The following is a 19,924-nucleotide window of genomic DNA, read 5'->3' as shown; positions in this document are numbered from 1 at the left end:
TGGATGGGTGGGAGCACGGTCCCAGTGATGTCCTGGATGGGTGGGAGCACGGTCCCAGTGATGTCCTGGATGGGTGGGAGCACGGTCCCAGTGATGTCCTGGATGGGTGGGAGCACGGTCCCAGTAGATGTCCTGGATGGGTGGGAGCACGGTCCCAGTAGATGTCCTGGATGGGTGGGAGCACGGTCCCAGTAGATGTCCTGGATGGGTGGGAGCACGGTCCCAGTGATGTCCTGGATGGGTGGGAGCACGGTCCCAGTGATGTCCTGGATGGGTGGGAGCACGGTCCCAGTGATGTCCTGGATGGGTGGGAGCACGGTCCCAGTGATGTCCTGGATGGGTGGGAGCACGGTCCCAGTGATGTCCTGGGCCGTCATCACCACCCGCTGGACGGCCTTGCAGTCGTGGAAGGATCAATTCCCGTACCAGGCCGTGATGCAACCGGTCAGGACGCTCTCAATGGTGCATTGATAGTATTTGGAGTGTATGTTTTGCTCCTGGAGTAGTATCAGTATGTGTTGGAGTAGTATCAGTATGTGTTGGAGTAGTATCAGTATGTGTTGGAGTAGTATCAGTATGTGTTGGAGTAGTCTCAGTAAGTGTTGGAGTAGTCTCAGTATCTGTTGGAGAAGTATCAGTATCTGTTGGAGTAGTATCAGTATCTGTTGGAGTAGTCTCAGTATCTGTTGGAGTAGTATCAGTATGTGTTGGAGTAGTATCAGTATGTGTTGGAGTAGTATCAGTATGTGTTGGAGTAGTATCAGTATGTGTTGGAGTAGTCTCAGTATGTGTTGGAGTAGTATCAGCATGTGTTGGAGTAGTATCAATATGTGTTGGAGTAGTCTTAGTATGTGTTGGAGTAGTCTCAATATGTGTTGGAGTAGTTTCAGTATGTGTTGGAGTAGTATCAGTATGTGTTGGAGTAGTATCAGTATGTGTTGCTGTTGGAGTAGTATCAGTATGTGTTGGAGTAGTCTCAGTATGTGTTGCTCATGGAGTAGTATCAGTATGTGTTGGAGTAGTCTCAGTATGTGTTGGAGTAGTCTCAGTATGTGTTGGAGTAGTATCAGTATGTGTTGGAGTAGTATCAGTATGTGTTGGAGTAGTATCAGTATCTGTTGGAGTAGTATCAGTATCTGTTGGAGTTGTATCAGTATGTGTTGGAGTTGTATCAGTATGTGTTGGAGTAGTATCAGTATGTGTTGGAGTAGTCTCAGTATGTGTTGGAGTAGTCTCAGTATGTGTTGCTGTTGGAGTAGTATCAGTATGTGTTGGAGTAGTATCAGTATGTGTTGGAGTAGTCTCAGTATGTGTTGGAGTGGTATCAGTATGTGTTGGAGTGGTATCAGTATGTGTTGGAGTAGTCTCAGTATGTGTTGGAGTAGTCTCAGTATGTGTTGGAGTAGTCTCAGTATGTGTTGGAGTAGTCTCAGTATGTGTTGGAGTAGTCTCAGTATGTGTTGGAGTAGTCTCAGTATGTGTTGGAGTAGTCTCAGTATGTGTTGGAGTAGTATCAGTATGTGTTGGAGTAGTATCAGTATGTTTTGGAGTAGTATCAGTATGTGTTGCTGTTGGAGTAGTATCAGTATGTGTTGGAGTAGTCCCAGTATGTGTTGGGAGTAGTCTCAGTATGTGTTGGAGTAGTCTCAGTATGTGTTGGAGTAGTATCAGTATGTGTTGCTGTTGGAGTAGTATCAGTATGTGTTGCTGTTGGAGTAGTCTCAGTATGTGTTGGAGTAGTCTCAGTATGTGTTGGAGTAGTCTCAGTATGTGTTGGAGTAGTCTCAGTATGTGTTGGAGTAGTATCAGTATGTGTTGGAGTAGTATCAGTATGTTTTGGAGTAGTATCAGTATGTTTTGCTGTTGGAGTAGTATCAGTATGTGTTGGAGTAGTATCAGTATGTGTTGCTGTTGGAGTAGTATCAGTGTGTGTTGGAGTAGTATCAGTATGTGTTGGAGTAGTATCAGTATGTGTTGCTGTTGGAGTAGTATCAATATGTGAAGGAGTAGTCTCAGTATGTGTTGGAGTAGTATCAGTATGTGTTGCTGTTGGAGTAGTGTCAGTAAGCGTTGGAGTAGTATCAGTAAGTGTTGGAGTAGTATCAGTATGTGTTGGAGTAGTATCAGTATCTGTTGGAGTAGTCTCAGTATGTGTTGGAGTAGTATCAGTATGTGTTGGAGTAATATCAGTATGTGTTGCTGTTGGAGTAGTATCAGTATGTGTTGCTGTTGGAGTAGTATCAGTATGTGTTGGAGTAGTATCAGTATGTCTTGGAGTAGTATCAGTATGTGTTGGAGTAGTATCAGTATGTGTTGGAGTAGTATCAGTATGTGTTGGAGTAGTATCAGTATGTGTTGGAGTAGTATCAGTAAGTATTGGAGTAGTATCAGTATGTGTTGGAGTAGTATCAGTAAGTGTTGGAGTAGTATCAGTATGTGAAGGAGAAGTCTCAGTATGTGTTGGAGTAGTCTCATTATGTGTATGTGTTGGAGTAGTCTCATTATGTGTTGCTGTTGGAGTAGTATCAGTATGTGTTGGAGTAGTATCAGTATGTGAAGCAGTAGTCTCAGTATGTGTTGGAGTAGTATCAGTATGTGTTGGAGTAGTATCAGTATATGTTGGAGTAGTATCAGTATGTGTTGGAGTAGTATCAGTAAGTGTTGGAGTAGTATCAGTATGTGTTGGAGTAGTCTCAGTATGTGTTGGAGTAGTATCAGTATCTGTTGGAGAAGTATCAGTATGTGTTGGAGTAGTCTCAGTATGTGTTGGAGTGGTATCAGTATCTGTTGGAGTAGTCTCAGTATGTGTTGGAGTAGTATCAGTATGTGTTGGAGTAGTCTCAGTATGTGTTGGAGTAGTCTCAGTATGTGTTGGAGTAGTCTCAGTAAGTGTTGGAGTAGTCTCAGTATCTGTTGGAGAAGTATCAGTATCTGTTGGAGTAGTATCAGTATCTGTTGGAGTAGTATCAGTATGTGTTGGAGTAGTATCAGTATGTGTTGGAGTAGTATCAGTATGTGTTGGAGTAGTATCAGTATGTGTTGGAGTAGTATCAGTATGTGTTGGAGTAGTCTCAGTATGTGTTGGAGTAGTCTCAGTATGTGTTGGAGTAGTCTCAGTAAGTGTTGGAGTAGTCTCAGTATCTGTTGGAGAAGTATCAGTATGTGTTGGAGTAGTATCAGTATCTGTTGGAGTAGTATCAGTATGTGTTGGAGTAGTATCAGTATGTGTTGGAGTAGTATCAGTATGTGTTGGAGTAGTATCAGTATGTGTTGGAGTAGTATCAGTATGTGTTGGAGTAGTCTCAGTAAGTGTTGGAGTAGTCTCAGTATCTGTTGGAGAAGTATCAGTATCTGTTGGAGTAGTCTCAGTATATGTTGGAGTAGTATCAGTATGTGAAGCAGTAGTCTCAGTATGTGTTGGAGTAGTCTCAGTATCTGTTGGAGTAGTATCAGTATCTGTTGGAGTAGTATCAGTATGTGTTGGAGTAGTATCAGTAAGTGTTGGAGTAGTATCAGTATGTGAAGCAGTAGTATCAGTATGTGTTGGAGTAGTATCAGTATCTGTTGGAGTAGTATCAGTATGTGTTGGAGTAGTATCAGTAAGTGTTGGAGTAGTATCAGTATGTGTTGGAGTAGTATCAGTAAGTGTTGGAGTAGTATCAGTATGTGTTGGAGTAGTCTCAGTATGTGTTGGAGTAGTATCAGTATGTGTTGGAGTAGTATCAGTATCTGTTGGAGTAGTATCAGTATGTGTTGGAGTAGTCTTAGTATGTGTTGGAGTAGTATCAGTATCTGTTGGAGTAGTCTCAGTATGTGTTGGAGTAGTATAAGTATGTGTTGCTGTTGGAGTAGTATCAGTATCTGTTGGAGTAGTCTCAGTATGTGTTGGAGTAGTATCAGTATGTGTTGGAGTAGTCTCAGTATGTGTTGGAGTAGTCTCAGTATGTGTTGGAGTAGTCTCAGTAAGTGTTGGAGTAGTCTCAGTATCTGTTGGAGAAGTATCAGTATCTGTTGGAGTAGTATCAGTATCTGTTGGAGTAGTCTCAGTATCTGTTGGAGTAGTATCAGTATGTGTTGGAGTAGTATCAGTATGTGTTGGAGTAGTCTCAGTATGTGTTGGAGTAGTATCAGTATGTGTTGGAGTAGTATCAGTATGTGTTGGAGTAGTATCAGTATGTGTTGGAGTAGTATCAGTATGTGTTGGAGTAGTCTCAGTAAGTGTTGGAGTAGTCTCAGTATCTGTTGGAGAATTATCAGTATCTGTTGGAGTAGTATCAGTATCTGTTGGAGTAGTCTCAGTATCTGTTGGAGTAGTCTCAGTATGTGTTGGAGTAGTATCAGTATGTGTTGGAGTAGTATCAGTATGTGTTGGAGTAGTATCAGTATCTGTTGGAGTAGTATCAGTAGTGATGTAATCTGTGTCATAGTGCAGCTTGTGCTGATTCAAATACTGGTCAAACTGGACAATGCTCATCTATGTATCCCAATGTGGATACACACTAGAGTCCTGCATCTGGTCGGATACCTACGGTTCCCGCGGTTGACCTGCGAAAGAATCAGCTGGCGGGTGGAATTAAAACCACCTTTCAACCCGTGGGTCGGCTCGCTGTTCAGACTTTTGTTATTGCGTGTCGTAAACATTTTAAATCAAGATAATAGTATAAAAAATGACAATCCCAGGAATTGTGTTGAGTTGTGTTGAGTTGTGTTGAGTTGTGTTGAGTTGTGTTGTATTGTGTTGAGTTGTGTTGTGTTGAGTTGAGTTGAGTTGAGTTGTGTTGAGTTGTGTTGTGTTGAATTGTGTTGAATTGTGTTGTGTTGAGTTGTGTTGAGTTGTGTTGAGTTGAATTGTGTTGAGTTGTGTTGAGTTGTGTTGAGTTGTGTTGAGTTGTGTTGAGTTGTGTTGAGTTGTGTTGTATTGTGTTGAGTTGAGTTGAGTTGTGTTGTGTTGAGTTGTGTTGTGTTGTGTTGAGTTGTGTTGTGTTGAGTTGGTTTGTATTGTGTTGAGTTGTGTTGAGTTGTGTTGAGTTGAGTTGTGTTGAGTTGTGTTGAATTGTGTTGAGTTGTGTTGAATTGTGTTGCAAATTCCATTATGGTAAGTGAGCAGTGAGGCAGACACAGCCTAGGCTCCCAGCCACGCAGCGAGAGAGTGGAGCAGGGAACTGTCCATTAGTAGCCTATTTGTGTGGTGCTGAAACATTCCTTATGCAGAGTTGTATGTTCCCTTCCTCCACGCGTACAATACGTTGCCAAGTTTATTTTCCCTGACTCCTGGCTCACGTGAAAATGGCAGGAGAAATAGAAAGAAAGGTTGTGATGGTGAAATCCACCGTTGTGGAAACAGGTGCTGAGCGAGTGAAAACCCCGGTTTGGAAGGATTTTGGAGTCATTGTGGACAAGGAGGACAACAACCAAGGTAGATGGATACACAGCCTGCAAAAGTGCAATCAGGTATTTGTTTGCGATAATTAAGTTAATTATCACGTTAATTATTCAGGCTTTCGTTCATTAGACAATACGCAGGCCATATCAAGTTTAAACCTGTGTGGCTAGTAAAAGTTTGAGTAGCCAATGGCCTATAAATGAAGGCTATTTTGGCAGTTTATAGCCGATTCGATTCTGGGAATTTCAATGAAAGTATTTGATTATCTGAACAGTATTGAATGTAAAGGTATTGTTTTGTTGTAGGCTCTCATTGGGTAAGAAGAAGGCAAATTAAAAGGCTATTTTTCAAAGTGATTTGAGTTGTTAATGTGCCGCATTGCATTGTGAAAATAAAGAGATTGGCGTATTGTTCTTAATTTATGGCATGGTTTCCTTACTTCAAATCATTCCGCCAACGCTAGGTAGCATCGGCTCGCGAACCTAACTCTAACTTCCTTCATACTGGACACAGAGACATAAAAATGGTATCCTCTAGTTAATCTGACTCTGTGGAGGTAGATAAAGGGCCCCATTGCCAAAATCCTGAGTACCCCTTTAAAGCTGACTGCTCTGGAGTGATTAAAAACAATTAAATAAATGGATGTTATTTGGCGGGTCACGATTCGGCTCTCGGGAACAATTCTATGCGGGTGGGTCGGGTTGTGGAGAAAAATCTGTCCTGATGTCGGGATATCGGGTGGGGCACGGAATTGATGTGGCCGACGCGGGGCAGGTGCGGATCCAAAGAACTGACCCAATGCAGGACTCTAGCGCACACACACACACACACACACACACACACACACACACACACACACACACACACACACACACACACTCTTAACTGTTTCTCGTTGTGTCTCCTATAGGACGTCTCAGGGATGCCAGCTCTCTGCCGAGCCGTGGCAGAGGGAGGGTTGGGCTTCGACTACCGCCTGGCCATGGCCATCCCAGATAAATGGATCCAGGTGAGAATCTCTCTACTCCCCACTCTCCATCTGATAATGTATTAACACATCCTCCTATGTGTGGCAGACTGGTGTTTAACCTAGTCTCCTGCGATCCACACAACTGTCTTAAGCTGGGTTTAAACAATAGTCCAGCTTCGACGCCTCAGAGTTTCCCCCCCCCCACACGGCCGGCATACAGTTGATAGCGGTGCAATTAATGGTCATCCCCGCCACACGAGCGATAGAACGCAGAGAGACAAGATTCTCGGATAGAAATGCATCCGCCACACAGTCAGATTGCCCCAAACTATAATTCAACTATAAGTGAATTAGTATGGTAGTCATGATTCATTTGGTAGGGACAGATACATATGAAGAGTCAGGTAGTCGTGATTCATTTGGTAGGGACAGATACATATAAAGAGTCAGGTAGTCATGATTCATTTGGTAGGGACAGATACATATGAAGAGTCAGGTAGTCATGATTCATTTGGTAGGGACAGATACATATGAAGAGTCAGGTAGTCGTGATTCATTTGGTAGGGACAGATACATATAAAGAGTCAGGTAGTCATGATTCATTTGGTAGGGACAGATACATATAAAGAGTCAGGTAGTCATGATTCATTTGGTAGGGACAGATACATATGAAGAGTCAGGTAGTCGTGATTCATTTGGTAGGGACAGATACATATAAAGAGTCAGGTAGTCATGATTCATTTGGTAGGGACAGATACATATGAAGAGTCAGGTAGTCGTGATTCATTTGGTAGGGACAGATACATATAAAGAGTCAGGTAGTCATGATTCATTTGGTAGGGACAGATACATATGAAGAGTCAGGTATTCATGATTCATTTGGTAGGGACAGATACATATGAAGAGTCAGGTAGTCATGATTCATTTGGTAGGGACAGATACATATGAAGAGTCAGGTAGTCGTGATTCATTTGGTAGGGACAGATACATATAAAGAGTCAGGTAGTCACGATTCATATGGTAGGGACAGATACATATGAAGAGTCAGGTAGTCGTGATTCATTTGGTAGGGACAGATGTAGCTCAGTTGGTAGAGCATGGCGTTTGCAACGCCAGGGTTGTGGGTTTGATTCCCACGGGGGGCCAGTATGAAAAAAATAAAATAATGTATGCACTCACTAACTGTAAGTCGCTCTGGATAAGAGCGTCTGCTAAATGACTAAAATGTAAATGTAGATACATATGAAGAGTCAGGTAGTCGTGATTCATTTGGTTCACCTATAAGTGAAGGTACTTAGCCATCCCACATATCAGCTATTGTAAACCCAGCTTGACCCTGCTCTGCTAAAGCCTAGGCGTTATCGTTGTGAACTCTGGTCTAATCACTTGAGCATGGTTTACCCTCCGTTACAGCTGCTACCTTTTCCCATGGTTTGTTATGAATGAATTAGGGGTTCAAGCAGTGAAGCTGGTGAAACCCCTATTATATTTCTTCTGGTTCATCCTTGTTATTATCATTGTACTGGTTCTTCCTGTGAGGAAAATTAACACGCACATTCCTGTGAGATGGAAAGTCAGAGGAGGGTGCAACTTGACCTGATGCTAAAGGCCCATGGTGTGTACATCCTCTCATGCGATGCCATGACAATTGGCCACAAGGTGGCACTATAACAGGTTATTGAAATGGAAAAACTTTGAAAGGTCACGCCCCATATGACCTAGTGTCCAGGTCCCTCTTCTCACAATGAACAAATTTGCCTCAAGGACCCATAAGGTCCGCCATGATGGATTTTCCACCATTTTGGATTTTGTGAAAAACACTTAAATTACATCTCCATATGGCATCTATGGACGAACATGAACAGTAAACATTCATGTGGATGTGGTCTGGCACATAAAGGCATAGAAATCAGACAGGGATATTAGTATTGTTCCAAACACTGTCAAGACTCAAACATATGCAAGGCACGTTCAGATCAACCACATGGTGCTGCTCTAACAGGCACATTTATTACATCTCTTGATCTGTTTGACTCAGTGATGAAACTTGGCACAAAGGCTCAAGGGATATGAGTCTCGCTAAGTTGTAAAGTACCGGTTCAGTTCGGCACATTGTGGCGTTGTTTTACAGGAAAAACAATTCATGCAAGCTCATTGGCATGTTGTTTGACAAGAGTCTTGGGAAAAAATATTGTATTTGAAGATGTGCATCCGTAGATGGTGCCGATCAGCCCTGTGGATCTGGAGAAAACGTAGGCAACATCATTATAAATGGTTCAAAATACATCAAAATCATATTGCATGATCTGTTTGATTTTGAGTTCTGATGTTTGGCAAGCGTGGTAAGGAGTACAGAAGTAGCTCATCCTAGGGCGATGTGTCCAATTAGTCCTGATGGTGGCACAGTGGGCCCACAGCTTGAACCCTGACATTGCTGCTTGCAGCTATATTTCTCTTATTGATACTGTAGCAGAATACTGGGCCTATAGCAGATGCCTGACTAATATTGTCAAGGATGAGTAGCGCCGAAGTTATGGTGTCTATGTGCCAAAACAACATCCACACCATATGGAGGGAAAGCAATCTGAATAGAAGGTGAAAGAGACAAAGATAGCGAGAGAGATGGACAGACTGAGAGAAAGAGACAGAGATAGCGAGAGAAAGATGGACAGACTGAGAGAAAGAGACGGAGATAGCGAGAGAAAGATGGACAGACTGAGAGAAAGAGACGGAGATAGCGAGAGAAAGATGGACAGACTGAGAGAAAGAGACGGAGATAGCGAGAGAGAGAGATGGACAGACTGAGAGAAAGAGACGGAGATAGCGAGAGAGAGAGATGGACAGACTGAGAGAAAGAGACAGAGATAGCGAGAGAGAGAGATGGACAGACTGAGACAAAGAGACGGAGATAGCGAGAGAGATAAATGGACAGACTGAGAGAAAGAGATGGAGATAGTGAGAGAGAGAGATGGACAGACTGAGAGAAAGAGACGGAGATAGCGAGAGAGAGAGATGGACAGACTGAGAGAAAGAGACGGAGATAGCGAGAGAGAGAGATGGACAGACTGAGAGAAAGAGACAGAGATAGCGAGAGAGAGAAATGGACAGACTGAGAGAAAGAGACGGAGATAGCGAGAGAGATGGACAGTCTGAGAGAAAGAGACGGAGATAGCGAGAGAGAGAGATGGACAGACTGAGACAAAGAGACGGAGATAGCGAGAGAGATGGACAGACTGAGAGAAAGAGACGGAGATAGCGAGAGAGAGAGATGGACAGACTGAGAGAAAGAGACGGAGATAGCGAGAGAGAGAGATGGACAGACTGAGAGAAAGAGACGGAGATAGCGAGAGAAAGATGGACAGACTGAGAGAAAGAGACGGAGATAGCGAGATTGAGACTGAGAGAGAGAGATCAGGTTTCCATCTAACCATTTCATGCGGATGAATTACCTGTCACATAAAAAAGTCACGACAAGGTTAATGGAACTGGAAATCCCGATACAATTTCAAAAATGTCGACGTAGAATTTGTTAGTTCGACATGGTGGGATCTTTTTGTGTCAATGAAATTAATAATTGCAAGAAATGGCAGTAGAAACACCTTCATACGCAAATATTGATACAATAACCATCATATGTTTTTTGGAGGTATTTGGTATTTTAATAGGATCCCTATTAGCTGTTGCAAAAGCAGCAGCTATTCTTCCTGGGGTCCACACAAAACATGAAACATGACATAATACAGAACATTTATAGACAAGAACAGCTCAAGGACAGAACTACATCAATAATATTATTAGTATTATTATAATAATATGTAGCCTACATAGGACAGAACTACGTACATTTTTTAAAAAGGCACACGTAGCCTACATACCAATACACACACAAACTATCTAGGTCAAATAGGGGAGAGGCTTTGTGCCGTGAGGTGCTGCTTTATCTGTTTTTTTAAACCAGGTTTGCTGTTCATTTGAGCAATATGAGATGGAACGGGAGTTCCATGCAATAATAGCTCTATATAATACTGTACGCTTTCTTGAATTTGTTCTGGATTTGGGGACTGTGAAAAGACCCCTGGTGGCATGTCTGGTGGGGTAAGTGTGTGTGTCAGATATCGAAGTAAACTTGGAGTCACGCGATGAAATGATACGTTGTACTAACACTACAACGTGGGGAAGCATTAAGAGTTTATAGGGCAGATACACTATATGTACAAAAGTATGTGGACACCCCTTCAAATGAGTGGATTTGGCTATTTCAGCCACACCTGTTGCTGACAGGTGTATAAAATTGAGCGCACAGCCATGCAATCTCCATAGACAAACATTGGCAGTAGAATGGCCTTACTTTAGAGCTCTGTGACTTTCAACGTGGCACCTTCATAGGATGCCACCTTTCCAACAAGTCAGTTTGTCAAATTTCTGCCCTGCTTGAGCTGCCCCGGTCAACTGTAAGTGCTGTTATTGTGAAGTTGAAACGTCTAGGAGCAACAACAGCTCAGCCGCAAAGTGGTAGGCCACACAAACTCACAGAACGGGACTGCCGAGTGATGAAGCGCGTAGAGCGTAAAAATCATCTGTCCTCGGTTGCAACGCTCACTAACGAGTTCCAAACTGCCTCTGGAAGCAACGTCAGCACAATAACTGTTTGTCACACACAAGCCTAAGATCACCATGCGCAATGTCAAGCGTCGGCTGAAGTGGTGTAAAGCTCACTACCATTGCACTCTGGAGCAGTGGAAACACGTTCTCTGTAGTGATGAATCATGCTTCACCATCTGGCAGTTCGACGGACTAATCTGGGTTTGGCAGATGCCAGGAGAGCGCTAAATGCCCGAATGCATAGTGCCAACTGTAAAGTTTGGTGGATGAGGAATAATGGTCTGGGGCTGTTTTTCATGGTTCGGGCTAGGTCCCTTAGTTCCAGTGAAGGGAAATCTTAACGCTACAGTATACAATGACATTCTAGATGATTCTGTGCTTCCAACTTTGTGGCAACAGCTTGGCGAAAGACCCTTTCCTGTTTCAGCATGACAATGCCCCCGTGCATTAAGCGAGGTCCATACAGAAATGGTTTGTCGAGATCGGTGTGGAAGAACTTGACTGGCCTGCACAGAGCCCTAACCTCAACCCTATCGAACACCTTTGGGATGAGCCAGGCCTAATCGCCCAACATCAGTGCCCCAACTCACTAATGCTCTCGTGGCTGAATTGAAGCAAGTTCCTGAAGCAATGTTCCAACATCTAGTGGAAAGCCTTCCCAGAAAAGTGGAGGCTGTTATAGCAGCAAAGGGGGGACCGACTCCATACTAATGGCCGTGACTTTGGAATGAGATGTTCGACGAGCATACTTTTGGTCATGTAGTGTAAAATAAGTTATGCTGTACTTCATGATGGTGACGAGCTTGATGCAAATTTCCAATAAATATCGAGGGTATTATTTGAATGCTGTTGACATGATGATCAATGCTTGACTGCCAATTTATAAAATAGAAATGATATTGCTGTTATCCATATCCCATCATAACCTACACTGTCCAATTTATCAGTGAACTGTTCTCTAGAGAGCATGAGCCAAAACCAGATTGGGCAAGTTTGTAATTTAGCGCAAAAGTTTTTTTGTGACAAAACCATCCGCAGAGTTGAAAATGCGATGAGAACACGTTTAACTTTTTAAAAAATAATTCAGGTCATTGTGAACTTAACCGCAAAAGTCTGATTGATGGTGGGAAAATATTCTAGAATATTTTCATGAAAATCTGTCGCCAATTGGATGGAAACCTAGCTAGAGAGAAATCATAGAAAGGGAAAGAGAGACAAGGGGACATGTTGGATGAAACTGCTTTTATTTTTAGACTGCATACTTTGCTTTTTGAATTGCCTTGTTATCAAGAGTTAAACATACAGTGTTGTTCGGTAACAATGTGAGGAAGATGTTTGTTGTTCATTTTCCTCCAAAACGATTATAAAGCCACGTGTATTTATGGAAGACCGTTGGGTGTGTCCCGAATGGAAGCCTACAGGCAGAACTGTGGGATTTCCGCTACATAGGCCAGCTGCAAACTCAACATTGTCTATGTTGTAAAAATTCATGAAAACAAATATGAGCTTTTGGGTCTTAATTTAAGGTTAGGGTTAGCAGTGTGGTTAAGGTTAGGTTTAAATCAGAATCTATGACTTTGTGGCTGTGCCAGCTAGTGACCATTCTGCAGAGATGCCTCCATAGCAAGAAAAACGCTAACCTGCCCCTTCTTCTTATATAGTGCACTGCTTTTGACCAGAGACCTATAGGCACGGGTCAAAATGAGTCCACCATAAAGGAAATAGGGACGGTGTCTGATTCACCAGTTAGAAGAGATGAAGTCAACGTACTCTGTGTATCTTAAATAATGTAGAATATACACAGCACCAGTCAAAAGTTTGGACACACCTACTCATTCCAGGGTTTTTCTTTATTTTTTTGCCATTTTCTACAACAGATCTGTGTGTAATAATAGCATTATAAGTTAAAGGGAAACAGATCTGTTTTTTAATAACAGCATTAAAACATCCATTAATTTCCTCAGGAGATCCCTGTTTTCTGTTTGTACTGACTGGGCAGGCCCAGTTGGAGTGGGTCATTACCCCGTGTTCATACATACATACCGGCAGAAGCCTGCCTGCGTACTTGCCTATGTGTGATTGTGTGTTTATATATATATATATATATATATATATATATATATATATACACAGTACCAGTAAAAGGTTTAGACACACCTACTCATTCAAGGGTTTTTCCTTTATTTTTTACAATTTTCTACATTAGTTGAAATGCATTCCAGGTGACTACCTCATGAAACTGGTTGAGAGAATGCCGAGCGTGTTGAAAGCTGTCATCAAGGCAAAGTACTTTGAAGAATCTCAAATATAAAATATATTTTGATTTCTTGAACACTTATTTGGTTACTACATGATTCCATATGTGTTATTTCATAGTTTTGATGTCTTCACTATTATTCTACAATGTAGAAAATAGTAAAAATAAAGAAAAACCCTTGAATGAGTAGGCGTGTCTAAACTTTTGACTGGTACTGTATATCACATCACTTACATTTACATTTTAGTCATTTAGCAGACACTCTTATCCAGAGAGACTTACAGTTAGTGAGTGCATACATTTTCGTACAGGGGTAGAAGCTGTTTAGGAGCCTTTTGGACCTAGACTTGGCGCTCCGGTACCGCTTGCCATGCGGTAGCAGAGAGAACAGTCTATGAATTGGGTGGCTGGAGTCTTTGACCATTTTTAGGGCCTTCCTCTGACACCGCCTGGTATAGAGGTCCTGGATGGCAGGAAGCTTGGCCCCAGTGATGTACTGGGCCGTTACGCAATACCCTCTGTAGCGTCTTGTGGTCGGATGCCGAGCTGTTGCCATACAAAGCAGTGATGCAACTTGCAGCTGACATCAGTTTTCAAACAAACAAGTTAACAGCTGCTGAAAGAAACGTGTCTTTCAAGTAATAGAACATCATCCATTTGTCAAATTCACTCTTAACGTTTCAACAGTAAGTATAAGGTGAGGTGAGTTTTATACAGAACAATAATATAAATGCAACATGCAACACTTTCAAAGATTTTACTGAGTTACAGTTCATAGAAGGAAACCAGTCAATTTAAATAAATTAATTAGGCCCTCATCTTTGAGGGCATATTCTCTAAAACAACGTTGGAGGCGGCTAATGGTAGAGAGATTAACATTCAATTCTCTGTCAACAGCTCTGTTGGACATTCCTCCAGTCAGCATGCCAATTACACGCTCCCTCCAAACTTGAGACATCTGTGGCATTGTGTTGTGTGATAAAACTGCACATTTTAGAGTGGCCTTTTATTGTCCCCAGCACAAGGTGCACCTGTGTAATGACCATGCTGTTTAATCAGCTTCTTGATATGCCACACCTGTCAGGTGGATGGATTATCTTGGCAAAGGAGAAATGCTCACTAACAGGGATGTAAAGTAATGTGTGCAAAAAATAAATACGCTTTTTGTGTGTATTAAACATTTCTGGGAGCTTTAATTTCAGCTCATGAAACATGGGACCAACACTTCACATGTTGCGTTTCTATTTTTGTTCAGTATATATATTCAGAGCGAGAGCTGAGCGTCCGAAAAAAATAAAATACAAAATTAAATCATAGTAATACTAATTCCTAACATGAACTGAGACATTTGTGAGTCACTAAACCATTGTAATTCCTCTTATGTACAGCTTTCATGCTGTGAAAGTTAATGAATTAATCAAGTAGGATATAGAAAGTATATCGGGCTGTGCTTTCGGTGTGTGATAAGGTAAGGTGGTTATTACTGAGATGAGAGCAGAAGTACTTTACTGTATGAGCTGTGAGCTGTGAATGTTACATTAATGAAGGTCTTCGTACGTCTCAGTCACAGCACTTTATTTTCTACTATTGTTCTTAATTGCACTCCAGTAGGAATGGAAATGTCAAGGTAACCTGAGAGAGAGGGAAAGTCTCTCCCCCGCCTCCTCCTCTCCCCTTCCCTTCCCTTCCCCTCTCCTCTTCCCTTCCCTTCCCCTCTCCTCTCCCCTTCCCTTCCCCTCTCCTCTCCTTTCCCCTCCCCTCTCCTCGCCTCTCCTCTCCCTTCTCCTCTCCCCTCCTCTCCTCTCCTCTCCCTTCTCCTCTCCTCTCCTCTCCTCTCCTCTCCTCTCCTCTCCTCTCCTCTCCTCTCCTCTCCTCTCCTCTCCTCTCCTCTCCTCTCCTCTCCTCTCCTCTCCTTTCCCCTCTCCCTTCCCCTCTCCTCTCCTCTCCCTGCCCCTCTCCTCGCCTCGCCTCTCCTTCTGTCCTTGGCTCGTGGATAAAAGCTGAATGAGACAGAAGGCAGTAATGGTTGTTGAATAAGAGAAAGAGCACCATTCATTTAATAAAAAAAGGTTCTATGTCCCAAATGGCACCCTCTTCCCTATAAAGTGCACTCATTTTGACCAGAGCCCATAGAGCCCTTGTCAACAGTAGTGCTCTGTATAGGAAAAAATGTACAATTTGGAACGCACCTCATTTCCTTAGATTAGTAATTATGAAAACTGTCAAAGCAGTGTGACTGTAAATTAAAGGTACATGTTCCCTCAGATCAGGGGAGAACATGAGTCTTACAGAACCTTCCAGAAAGGTTGTCTAGTTCTCCTGGGTCATTATTCAGGCTGTACACTACCTTTTGTCATGCTTTCTTATTGAAATGGAGGCCAATTCAACTGAGACACATGATGTTTCTGCCTACATTACCTTTTAAAGCACCTTGTCCTCTTCCTGACAGACTGAAGGTTTAGTATAGGACAATACAGGGACCTGGATTCAATCCATTATGCATGATATCTGGTTCTAGATGGCTAGAAGTTCAGAAAACAAGTGGAGTAGTTAACATAAACATTTGATCTCTCATTCTCTCCCCCCTCTCTCTTTCTCTCTCTCGCCCCCCCCGCTCTCTCTCTCGCCCCCCTCTCTCTTTCTCTCTCTCTCTCTCGCCCCCCCCGCTCTCTCTCTCGCCCCCCCGCTCTCTCTCTCGCTCGCTCTCTCTCGCCCCCACCGCTCTCTCGCCCCCCCGCTCTCTCTCTCTCTCGCCCCCCCCCCCCGCTCTCTCTCTCTCTCTCTCTCTCTCGCCCCCCCCCCCCGCTCTCTCTCTCTCTCTCGCTCGCTCGCTCTCTCTCTAGTCATGTTTTTAATGGGAGTTAGCTGCAGTAGCACACCTGTCATGTGTTTCGTGTCATCCTGCAGTGTAATAAACAGAGAGGAGAATGAATGGGTTAGCTACATACCATAAGAGAGGAGAATGGTTTAGCTAGATATCACTGGCCATGGGAAGGATATGGCCAGGTTGTGTAATGACACCGCAGGCGACAGGAGACGAGAGTTTGTTTGAACTCGACGTCTCTCTATCGTTTTCCTCTCAGGTCTTTAGGGTCTAGGGTTATTCCATTGCGCTGTAGTGTGTGTGTGTGTGTGTGTGTGTGTGTGTGTGTGTGTGTGTGTATGGCAAGGTTATCATAGTAAACTAAAACTAATCATGGAAAAAACCGATTGATTAAACTGAAATAAACAAATTAAGAAACCCGTTTGAAAAACTAAAATATACTGAAACTATTATCTTTGAATCCAACGCTAACTAAAATAAAATAAACATTATGAATTATGTTGATTTTAAGTTTTTTGTCTTCTAAACTTTGGGCAAAAATGAAATAAGGTTTTCAAGCTTTTCTTTCTAATGGGATTTTCAAGCGTCTGAATCTGTCAGGTAAATGCTGCCAGGAGATGGTGAGGCTTCAAATAGGCCTAGCATCCCTGTCACTATCTACCCTAGTTACCATCTAGCATCCCTGTTACTATCTACCCTAGTTACCATCTAGCATCCCTGTCACTATCTACCCTAGTCACCATCTAGCATCCCTGTCACTATCTACCCTAGTTACCATCTAGCATCCCTATCACTATCTACCCTAGTTACCATCTAGCATCCCTATCACTATCTACCCTAGTTACCATCTAGCATCCCTGTCACTATCTACCCTAGTTACCATCTAGCATCCCTATCACTATCTACCCTAGTTACCATCTAGCATCCCTGTCACTATCTACCCTAGTTACCATCTAGCATCCCTGTCACTATCTACCCTAGTTACCATCTAGCATCCCTGTCACTATCTACCCTAGTTACCATCTAGCATCCCTGTCACTATCTACCCTAGTTACCATCTAGCATCCCTGTCACTATCTACCCTAGTTACCATCTAGCATCCCTATCACTATCTACCCTAGTTACCATCTAGCATCCCTGTCACTATCTACCCTAGTTACCATCTAGCATCCCTATCACTATCTACCCTAGTTACCATCTAGCATCCCTATCACTACCTACCCTAGTTACCATCTAGCATCCCTGTCACTATCTACCCTAGTTACCATCTAGCATCCCTATCACTATCTACCCTAGTTACCATCTAGCATCCCTGTCACTATCTACCCTAGTCACCATCTAGCATCCCTATCACTATCTACCCTAGTTACCATCTAGCATCCCTGTCACTATCTACCCTAGTTACCATCTAGCATCCCTATCACTATCTACCCTAGTTACCATCTAGCATCCCTGTCACTATCTACCCTAGTTACCATCTAGCATCCCTATCACTATCTACCCTAGTTACCATCTAGCTTCCCTGTCACTATCTAGCATCCCTATCACTATCTACCCTAGTTACCATCTAGCATCCCTATCACTATCTACCCTAGTTACCATCTAGCATCCCTATCACTATCTACCCTAGTTACCATCTAGCATCCCTGTCACTATCTACCCTAGTTACCATCTAGCATCCCTATCACTATCTACCCTAGTTACCATCTAGCATCCCTGTCACCATCTAGCATCCCTATCACTATCTACCCTAGTTACCATCTAGCATCCCTATCACTATCTACCCTAGTTACCATCTAGCATCCCTGTCACTATCTACCCTAGTTACCATCTAGCATCCCTATCACTATCTACCCTAGTTACCATCTAGCATCCCTGTCACCATCTAGCATCCCTATCACTATCTACCCTAGTTACCATCTAGCATCCCTGTCACTACCTACCCTAGTTACCATCTAGCATCCCTGTCACTATCTACCCTAGTTACCATCTAGCATCCCTATCACTATCTACCCTAGTCACCATCTAGCATCCCTGTCACTATCTACCCTAGTCACTATCTAGCATCCCTATCACTATCTACCCTAGTCACCATCTAGCATCCCTATCACTATCTACCCTAGTTACCATCTAGCATCCCTGTCACCATCTACCCTAGTTACCATCTAGCATCCCTGTCACCATCTAGCATCCCTATCACTATCTACCCTAGTTACCATATAGCATCCCTATCACTACCTACCCTAGTTACCATCTAGCATCCCTGTCACTACCTACCCTAGTTACCATCTAGCATCCCTATCACTATCTACCCTAGTTACCATATAGCATCCCTGTCACTATCTACCCTAGTTACCATCTAGCATCCCTATCACTATCTACCCTAGTTACCATCTAGCATCCCTATCACTATCTACCCTAGTTACCATCTAGCATCCCTGTCACTATCTACCCTAGTTACCATCTAGCATCCCTGTCACTATCTACCCTAGTTACCATCTAGCATCCCTATCACTATCTACCCTAGTTACCATCTAGCATCCCTGTCACTATCTACCCTAGTTACCATCTAGCATCCCTATCACTATCTACCCTAGTCACTATCTAGCATCCCTATCACTATCTACCCTAGTTACCATCTAGCATCCCTGTCACTATCTACCCTAGTTACCATATAGCATCCCTATCACTACCTACCCTAGTTACCATCTAGCATCCCTGTCACCATCTACCCTAGTTACCATCTAGCATCCCTGTCACCATCTACCCTAGTTACCATCTAGCATCCCTGTCACTATCTACCCTAGTTACCATCTAGCATCCCTGTCACTATCTACCCTAGTTACCATCTAGCATCCCTGTCACTATCTACCCTAGTTACCATCTAGCATCCCTATCACTATCTACCCTAGTTACCATCTAGCATCCCTGTCACTATCTACCCTAGTTACCATCTAGCATCCCTGTCACTATCTACCCTAGTCACTATCTAGCATCCCTATCACTATTTACCCTAGTTACCATCTAGCATCCCTGTCACTATCTACCCTAGTTACCATCTAGCATCCCTGTCACTATCTACCCTAGTCACCATCTAGCATCCCTATCACTATCTAGCATCCCTGTCACTATCTACCCTAGTCACCATCTAGCATCCCTGTCACTATCTACCCTAGTCACCATCTAGCTAAAAACAAGACTACTGGCTATCACTAGCTAACAGAAAACTACTAGCTAACAGAGAAGAAATACAAGACGACTGGCTATAGGCCTAGCATCCCTGTCACTACAGCGCCTTGCAAAAAAAAATATTCATCCCTCTTGGCGTTTCTCCTATTTTGTTGCATTACAACCTGTAATTTAAATTGATTTTTATTTGGATTTCATGTAATGGACATACACAAAATAGTCCAAATTGGTGAAGTGAAATGAAAAAAATAACTTGTTCTAAAAAATAAATAACGGAAAAGTGGTGCGTGCATATGTATTCACCCCCTTTGCTATGAAGCCCCTGAATAAGATCTGGTGCAACCAATTACCTTCAGAAATCACATAATTAGTTAGATTGCACACAGGTGGACTTTATTCAAGTGTCACATGATCTCAGTATATATATATACACCTGTTCTGAAAGGCCCCAGAGCCTGCAACACCACTAAGCAAGGGGCACCACCAAGCAAGTGGCACCATGAAGAACAAGGACCTCTCCAAACAGGTCAGGGACAAAGTTGTGGAGAAGTACAGATCAGGGTTGGGTTATAAAGAAATATCTGAAACTTTGAACATCCCACAGAGCACCATTTAAATCCATTATTAAAAAATGGAAAGAATATGGACCACAACAAACCTGCCAAGAGAGGGCCGCCCACCAAAACTCACTGACCAGGC

General features: G+C 42.9%; 1 protein-coding gene across 1 annotated transcript in view; it reads left to right on the top strand.

Moving 5' to 3' along the window:
* The window catches only part of gbe1b (glucan (1,4-alpha-), branching enzyme 1b), a 250,919-nt gene that overhangs the window by 110,296 nt on the left and 120,699 nt on the right, over nucleotides 1–19,924 (top strand). Inside the window, exon 10 of the mRNA XM_084143478.1 lies at nucleotides 6,294–6,392. Within this exon, the coding sequence (XP_083999604.1) occupies nucleotides 6,294–6,392 (99 nt within the window). The remainder of the gene's footprint in view (nucleotides 1–6,293; nucleotides 6,393–19,924) is intronic.

This window comes from Coregonus lavaretus (assembly GCF_964263955.1).
Source record: "Coregonus lavaretus genome assembly, chromosome: 26".
NCBI lineage: Eukaryota > Metazoa > Chordata > Actinopteri > Salmoniformes > Salmonidae > Coregonus > Coregonus lavaretus.
Note: the sequence above shows the minus strand (reverse complement) of the source record. Positions and strands in the feature narration are given on the sequence as shown.